This window comes from Dendrobates tinctorius, unplaced genomic scaffold (genome assembly GCF_039654945.1).
Source record: "Dendrobates tinctorius isolate UK_male_01 unplaced genomic scaffold, ASM3965494v1 ptg000047l, whole genome shotgun sequence".
Classification (NCBI taxonomy): Eukaryota; Metazoa; Chordata; class Amphibia; order Anura; family Dendrobatidae; genus Dendrobates; species Dendrobates tinctorius.
The window spans coordinates 13,244,767-13,253,627 of NW_027361715.1; the positions used below are offsets into that span (position 1 = coordinate 13,244,767).

General features: G+C 43.1%; 1 protein-coding gene across 2 annotated transcripts in view; it reads right to left on the minus strand.

The window, feature by feature from the left end:
• Positions 1-4,357, minus strand: part of LOC141089723 (C-signal-like) — a 51,614-nt gene extending 47,257 nt beyond the window's left edge. Inside the window, exons 1-2 of one of the 2 annotated variants that reach the window (XM_073576227.1) lie at positions 4,150-4,354; positions 3,358-3,409 (exon numbers count right to left, since the gene is read on the minus strand). In XM_073576227.1, the coding sequence (XP_073432328.1) occupies positions 3,358-3,409; positions 4,150-4,296 (199 nt within the window). In that variant the 5' untranslated portion in view covers positions 4,297-4,354. Of the gene's footprint in view, positions 1-3,357; positions 3,410-4,149 lie in introns of both variants that reach the window. The other variant, XM_073576228.1, reaches the window with a different exon arrangement.
• Between the last annotated feature and the right edge of the window lie 4,504 nt (positions 4,358-8,861).

Below are 8,861 nucleotides of genomic sequence, written 5' to 3' on the forward strand. Positions count from 1 at the left end.
TTCCCATAGTCATATTGTATACAAACACATACATAGAATAAAGTCCTTTAATTGAAAAAAGACACAAACTCCTTTAATAATCTTAATTACACCATACTTATGACCTCGCCTAATTCCATCAAAGCCCTTGTCACCTGTAATAAACCAAAAATAAAAAACAACAATATCCCTCACCTCTCCGTCGTTCTGTTCCATGCCGTAATCCATGACTGGGGGATAATTAGTTTTCAACCTGGATGGTGCCAAGATGTGACCGTCCAGGCTGAGATCCACTTGTGAGTGAGCTGCTGTGAGCGCAGCCTCATTGACAAGCAGTGACGTCACTGAGGCTGCGCTCCCAGCCGGGCTGATCTGCGGTGACCTCGATGAGATCCCTGCTAGCACAATGAGAAAGTCTCACGGTTCAGAGGTGAGTTCACCGGGAGTATTTTACTGCAGTGAATTTCAACTGCGGTGAACTAGCCTCTGCACCATGTGACTTTCTCATGGTGCTATGAACGGTCGCATCTTGGCACCGTCCAAGTTGAAAACTAATTATCCCCCAGGCATGGATTACGGCATGGGACAGAATGACAGATATGTGATGGATATTGTTGTTTTTTATTTTTGGTTTATTACAGGAGAATGAGGGCTTCGGTGGAATAGGCATTAGGTGAATATAACTGTGTTGGTTATTTTTAAATAAAAATGTAAAAGTGTGTTTTGTTTTATTTCTAATAAAAACTTTATTCTGGCTGTCTTTATTTACCATATAACTTTAGGATTAGTAATGGATAGGTGTATTTCAAGTGACTATCCATTAATAAGTCGTGGTCTTGATGTCACCAGACATTACAAAGGAGCAGATGTGAATAGTGAAACGCCCAGTGTGAACATACCCTAAATGTTGCGAACTTCAGAACAGACCACTATAACTGGCAGACTCTGAGGCTATTAATTGGCTTTGATATGCCATGGGAACCATCAGGACCACAGAATTATGATCGCCGGGTGCCAATGAGGTTAAGGAGGAAGCTCCACCACTTTGTTAACAATCTACATGCTGTAGTCACTATTGACCGCAGCATCTAAGGAGTTAAATGTCTATGGTTGCTGCCAACACCAATTGTGACTGATGCAGCAGGATATCAGCAATAGTGTCCAGCTGACAACTGCTGCATTTTCACCTGTTGGGCGATGCTATTCTCTTACATCTCAGGTTAGTTGTAAATGGTGGTCATTAAGGGGTTAAACGTAAAACGTGGATTTGGGACACTTGCAAGACCCGAACTAGAGGGAAAGATCTGCTCCACTGCCTTCCTACAGATCTAATCAAGCATTCCTAACTCTGACTTGGTCACATAACTTGACCCTGTCCACACTTTTATTTTTCATTGTAACCACAGCTGTAGCTGTAATTACAATGCTCTCCAGCAGGTTCAGTATGTCTCCAGGCACATCCTGAGGGACACGTAATGACCCTCGTACATGATGCCCATCACTGCCTCACAATATATAAAGTATATAATATGTCTAAACATATGTACATCCACTATATGAAAAAAAGGGATTAGGACTGAAGTTTTTATGACATCCCTTTCTAAATCCATAAGCTGTACTATAGAGATGGTCCCCTATTTGCAGCTATAACAGCTTCCACTCTTCTGGGATGGATTTCTACAAAATTTTGGAGATGTCTGTGGAATTTTTTGTCTGTCCACTCAAAACATTTTTGTGAGGTCAGACACTGATGTTGGTCCAGAGAACCTGGCACACAATCTGAATTCTAGTTCAGCCCAGAATTGGATGGGGTTGAGGTCAGGGACCTTTGAAGCTAGTCAAGATTTTTCTCACCAAACTCCACCAACGATGTCTTTATGGACCTTCTTTTTTGCACTGAAGCACAGACACTGGGCACATGTAAGGGTATGACAGGTTATGTCATACGCCTTTTCCCCTACAGACAATGTCTGCAGGAACTGTACGGGAATACATGTTAGAATATAGATTTATTGTATTAATGTATCATATGAGAACATGAAACTCCATTGAATCTCATAGGCACTAATATGCACAGTAAATGTATTGTGATGTGATAAATGTATACTATATTTTATGTCAAACATTTAAGGAAAATGTAGGATTTAGTATAGGATGTAGGTATTGCTAGAGTTTCAGAGATAGGTTAGGAATGGGAAAGGTGCAGTTGTAGGCACATTAGATACAAGAAATAAATTGCATAAGATAGGACACAGTTAATTGTTCTGGAACAACCCCAACATGGGAGGGGCAGGGATAGATAAAAAGGTAAGCACTTCCTGATTAGAGTTAGAGATTAGATATAAAAAGTGAAGTGATAGCAGAAGTTCAAGGTCAGAGTAATATAAGGCACAAACAATTATAGACTGCTTGACAGCATGAGACCAGTAGCAACAAACGTCAGCCAACCATTCTGAAACATCTGGGGCCTGTGGCCCAAATTAGGCACCGAGAAGTGTGCCTTAATCTCTTTCCACAAGTTGGAACAGAAATTGCATATGGGAGTTGGATCGGGACTCATAGAAGCTGTGAAGCTGGATGGAGTATCTTAGGGGTCAGAGATGCCAGTGAGGAAAGGGATAGCTTAGGCTGAAGGAACCATAAGTATGACAAAGTTTTGTGCAGTAACAACAATTGATCTTGGACTGCTCAGTAAAGTTAATCTGTCTGAAAAGGACTGGGTGTCCCCTTTTGAATGTGCGTCTGTTCCTGGATCCGGAATCATGAGGACAGCGGAGGCCTGAGGCTGAAACATCAGTGTTATGCAGCACATACACATCACATGGGTTCCGAGACACCATTTAATTGCGGAGTGCTGGGATGTGAGAACACAACAGCCCATCGTCCATGACTACCACCCTGTGCACATTACACACAGAAAAGGGCCTTCCCCAAACTGTTACCACAAAGTTGGAAGTGAAGTTATTACTGTGTATATGTCCTAGAACAGTTTTAAAAAAATTATTAACAAAAGCTAGCTTTATGTCGACTGATTTCCAAATATACTGTAATAAGCTTTTGTTTGTTTCTTCTTCTGCACAGTAATAACTTATCTATTGTAAGGGTAAAGTTCATACATGCAGCATGACTGCAAATAAGAGTGTTGCCTCCCTTTTTCTTGAGCTGGACATTACATTCATATAGCTCCTTATTTACTTACTGCAGGGTATTTGCTTATTTTGTTTTTATCTTGGGTTATGACTTTTATTTACTTGCCCTGGCAGTTTGAAATGTTTCCACATTTTCTAAGTAAAGAATACGGTCAGCGTTGGCCCTTTGCCTTGTCACGTACAATCCTGCTCAGCTACATACATGAAAAATCCAAGTTACGCAACTCACCCAGCTGAATCACTTTTACATTTGGGTTCTTGGAGGACAAATGCTTCAATTTCTGGAAAAGAAGACACCTAATATTTAGCTGCACTCTAAATCTACGGCACTAACAGAGACCTTCACTTTTATAATAACACCTCTCTGAATGTGCACCTCTTTGAGAAGTCCACTGACTGTCTCGTCAAGTTTTTTCTGTGATAGATTTTCATCAACCTCTTTTTTCTGGTGAATTGTTTTCTGTATATTTAACCTTATTATTAATAATTATATCTAAAGCACCATTTATTCCAAAGTGCTGTACATAATCGCAGAGCTGCAGGAGAGATCAGCGCAACATAGGGTCTTATCCGAGAAGTATGACAGGCGCTCAATTCAAAATTACGCTCACCTTCTATGAATATCTACAGTAATAAAGCACATCATCTGCAGCAGATCCACGGGTCAGTAAATAAAATGACCATAAGACATCCAGGACAGAAAGGAGAGGTTTGTGGATGGTTTCTGTGCTTGCTGATAAACGATTAGACATATACCCCAGATTGTCAAACAAAATCATACTTGTGCTCGTTCCTGATGAAGAAGTCCTTTGTACTTTGAAAAGCACAGATTTTGTTTGACATTCAGGGATATATGTCTAATCATTTATCAGCAAGCACAGAAACCACCCACAAACCTCTCCTTCTGTCCTGAACGTGCTGCACATAAAAGTTTACATAGAAAATACATTACTAACATAGAGTGAACAAACGAACGTTGTCAGACCGGTACAGAGGACGACCGCAAGAGCTCAGCTATTACCTGGCTTCCAGCAGATTCTGGATCTCTGCAGGTAGCAAAAATCTTTTCTGGAGGATTTTGACATTTCAGAAACTGTTGAACAAATTCAAAACCAATCCCTCTGTTAGAGCCAGTGATCAGGACAGATTGGACCTTAAACTCCGACATGGCTTGTGTGAAATCCTCAGCGAGCAGAAAGTGCAGTCTTCTTGGCTGCTTCTACAGGAAGCAAATATAACGTCACGATAAGTCTATCAGCGTTAACTCTTTCCTGGGGATTATTACAGTGCTTTGATTTGTGCTTCTTCCACAATACCAGACAGAGGTATCTAGGTTTTCTGGCACCTGGGTCCAGAATCCAGTTTAGTATTCCCACAAGCACATATGCAATTTACACACTTAGGGCAGAGACAGACTGCCATATTTCTCGTGCGAGAAACGTATCGTAAGACTCGTACTGGCTGTCAGCTCGCCTGACCTGAGCTTGACAGCTGCATAGAAAAACAACATACGGTCTTGCTCAGGTCAGGAGAGGTTCCAGGCCAGTCCCTGCAGTGTGATCCGCTTAGGCTACTTTCACACATCAGTTTTTTGCCGTCAGGCAGGATCCGGCTATTTTTAGAAAAAACGGATCCGGCATAAATTTTGGAGAACTGTAGAAACGGATCCGTTTTTTTGCTGGATCCGTCTGGCAGGTTATATCTGTTTCCGGGGGCTGGCCAATTGGATCTGAGCATGCGCAGACTTAAAAAAAAACGGATCCGGTGGCTGGATCCGTCTTTTTCTGGATCCGGCGCCCATAGACTTTCATTGTAGCAAAAAGCTGGAAGCGCCGGATCCGGCGCTTCCGGCTTTTTCGCCGGAGACAAAAAACGTTACAGTAGCCGTTTTTTCCAGACGCCGGAATGAGACAAGTTGCCGGATCCGGCAAAAAACGGATGAAACGCAATGCCATCCGGCGCGATCCGGCGCCAATGCAAGTCAATGGGGAAAAACTGGATCCGGCATTGCATTTTGCCGGATCCGGTTTTACAAAAAAAAGCCGGATCGCGCCTGACGGCAAAAAACTGATGTGTGAAAGAGGCCTTATAGCACGAGTTACACGGCCGTCTGACTCAGCCCTTAGGCTTGAGACACACTAGCGATTTTAAAATCGGTCAGATTTTGATGCAGGAGAGTCGGACGAGTGTAATGCAAGTGTCATGAGAGTGTCATGCGTTGTTTATGCGAGTACAATCCGATTTTTCATACCTAGCATTTGATTTACATCAGAATGCAGTGCGATTGCTATCCGATTGCAATGCGATTTTAATATGAGCTTTTTCATACAGCAGTTCTCTGTCACTTACACATCATTTTCAAATGAAATATTGTCCAAAACACACACACACATATAAATATATATAAATATATATAGATAGATTAAAAACCGGCAAATGATCTGCCACATACAGTATAATAACAAAGTGACAGGTTAGAATAGAATAGATAGAATAGATGTACACACATAGAATAGATGTATGTACAATATACACACACACACACACACACATATATATATATATATATACAGTATATATATACTAGCTGAAGACCCTGGCGCTGCCCGGGCATAGTAACTAACTGTGGTTAGTTATAACAAAATATAATTATCCTCCATCCCATAGACCCATCATACATATCCATGATCCCATAGGCCCGTGCCCATATACCCATCATACATATCCTCCATCCCATAGTCTAGTGCCCATATACCCATCACACATCCTCCATCCCATAGTCCCATGCCCATATACCCATCATACATATTCTCCATCCCATAGTCCCATGCCAATATACCCATCATACATATCCTCCATCCCATAGTCCCGTGCCCATATACCTGTCATACATATCCTCCATCCCATAGTCCAGTGCCCATATACCCATCATACATATCCTCCATCCCATAGTCCCGTGCCCATATACCCGTCACACATCCTCCATCCCATAGTCCCATGCCCATATACCCGTCATACATATCCTCCATCCCATAGTCGAGTGCCCATATGCCCATCACACATCCTCCATTCCATAGTCAACCATTATGACATACATCATAATAAGCGGCGGGGCTTGCAACCTATGATGACATCAGCGTCGCCATGGCAACCATTGTGACATCATAATGAGGGGTGGGGCTTGTTTCGCACACACTGTTCCCCCAATATGTAGACAGGGGCATTATGACATCATAATGAGGGGCGGGGCTTGATGTGCACACACTTTTTCCCCAGTATGTAGATAGGGGCAAAATTGTTTGGTGAATTGGAACACGCAGGGTTAAAATTTCGCCTCACAGCATAGCTTAGGATGCTCTCGGGGTCCACACATGTGACTGTGCCCAAATTATGTGGCTGTAGCTGCGATGGTGCGGATGCCTATCCCGGACATACACACATACACACATACATATGTTGTGAGTTCATTTTCCCCTTCACTACTGAGGCCCAAGGAACTCCCTCTTCTGGTGAAGAAAGGTAGTGAGCCTGATTGTCAAACACCTGGGGCTGATGATGATGACTGGCTGAGTGGAGTTAATGACTGGATATAAGGCTGCCGACGCCCTTCTGGCCTGCGGGTGATTTCTCTGTGGACTTCTAGGAAACCAGTCTGATTCCTGCTCATCTAAAGCTAAGTTTCTGCTTTGCCTTTTTGCATTAGTGTTTTGTTTTCCTTGCTTTTCTGGATTCTGCCATTCCCTGCTGGGGTTAGCTGAATCTCCTTTTGCCTGTTGCTCTGTCTTCTGAATATTCCTGAGTACTGACATAGCTTTTTTGAAGCCTAGCGTCTTCAGGGCCTTTTTTACTGTCAGTTTGTTGGCTCTTATTTTCATAGGGTTTTTCACGGATTGCAGACAGCAGCCTTCCTGTCCTTTCCTATCTAAGCTAGCGTGGGCCCCATCTTTTCTCAGTCTATCTTTCTGTCTGTGTTTTGTTCTTTCTTCTTGCTTCACCGTCATTATATGTGGGGGGCTGCCTTTTACTTTGGGGTCTGCTCTGGGGCAGTTTAGATTTCCCTTTCTGTCTTTAGGCTATGTAGTCCTCCGGCTGTGATCGAGGGGCCTAGGGCATCGTAGGAGCCCCCCACGGCTACTGCTAGTTGTGTTGATAGGTTCAGGGGTCTGCAATCCGATAGCTGCCAACTTCTCTGGTTTTCTGGACTTAGCTAGCATTACTATTTTTGCCTCCTACGGTGACTCAATCATAACAGAATCACCCGCCATACCGCAGATTCTAGGGTACTCAATAGCAGGAAAGAATTGAATAAAAAAAAAAAAAAAGTGTGTATATTTTTTCCTCTATATCTCTGAGGCCGTAGGGGGAATTTCTTTTTTTCTCTCAATGGAGATAAAGCAATTGTCTGATCGTGTGGAGCAGCTCGCTGCGGAAGTGCGGGGAATTTCCACCTACCTTGCTCATTCACATGCTGCTGAACCAAAGATTCCTACACCTGATGTATTTTTTGGGGATCGGTCTAAATTTTTGAATTTCAAAAATAATTGTAAATTATTTTTTGCCTTGAAGCCTAACTCGTCAGGGAGCTCCGCACAGCTGGTTAAAATTGTCATCTCTTTGCTGCGTAGCGATCCCCAGGATTGGGCGTTTTCTTTGAAACCAGATGATCCTATTCTGACTAATGTGAACGCATTTTTTCAGGCCTTGGGGTTGTTGTATGACGAACCTAATGCCATTGATCAGGCTGAAAAGACCCTGCTGGCATTGAACCAGGGTCGTGATTCTGCAGAATTGTACTGTCAAAAATTCCGAAAGTGGGCAGTACTTACTACCTGGAATGATAATGCCTTGGCTGCTCTCTTTCGGAAGGGGTTGTCAGAAGCCATAAAAGATACTATGGTGGGATTTCCTGTTCCCTCTGGTCTTGACGATTCTATGTCTTTAGCCATTCAGGTTGATCGGCGTTTACGCGATCGCAGAGCTGCACGAGAGGTGTTGCCACCTGTTGAACAGATGTCTGAACCTATGCAATGTGATAGAGTTTTTTCCAGAGAGCAGCGTCAGGAGTTCAGAAGGCGTAATAAGTTGTGTTTTTTCTGTGGAGATGCCTCGCATATTATTTCTGTCTGTCCTAAACGCGAGAAACGCTTTGCACACACGTTTTCTGTTGGTGGTGTTCAACCTAAGTTTCTTCTGGCTATTACTCTGATCTGCTCCCTGTCCACATTTTCCGCCAAGGCTTTTGTGGATTCGGGAGCAGCTCTAAACCTAATGGACTTGGATTTTGCTAAACATTGTGGATTTCCGATGACACCTCTGCAGACGCCTATCCCTTTGAGGGGGATTGATGCTACTCCTTTGGCTAAAAATAAACCTCAGTTTTGGACCCAGGTGGTAATGCGGGTCGCCCCAGAACATCAAGAAAATTGCAGGTTTTTGGTGTTACATAATCTGCATGATACTATTGTTCTGGGGTTTCCCTGGTTACAAATTCATAATCCAGTTTTGGATTGGAAATCTGTGTCTGTGGTGAGTTGGGGTTGTCGGTGTGCCTTTAGTGAGGCTCCGGTGTTTTCCACCTCTCCTCAGTCGCATGATGTTCCTGATTATTTGGCGGACTTTTATGATGTATTTAGTGAGAATGAGTCTGCGTCTCTGCCTCCTCATAGGAGTTATGACTGTGCAATTGAACTGAGCCCGGGGTGTAAATTTCCCAAGGGTCGGCTCTTCAATTTA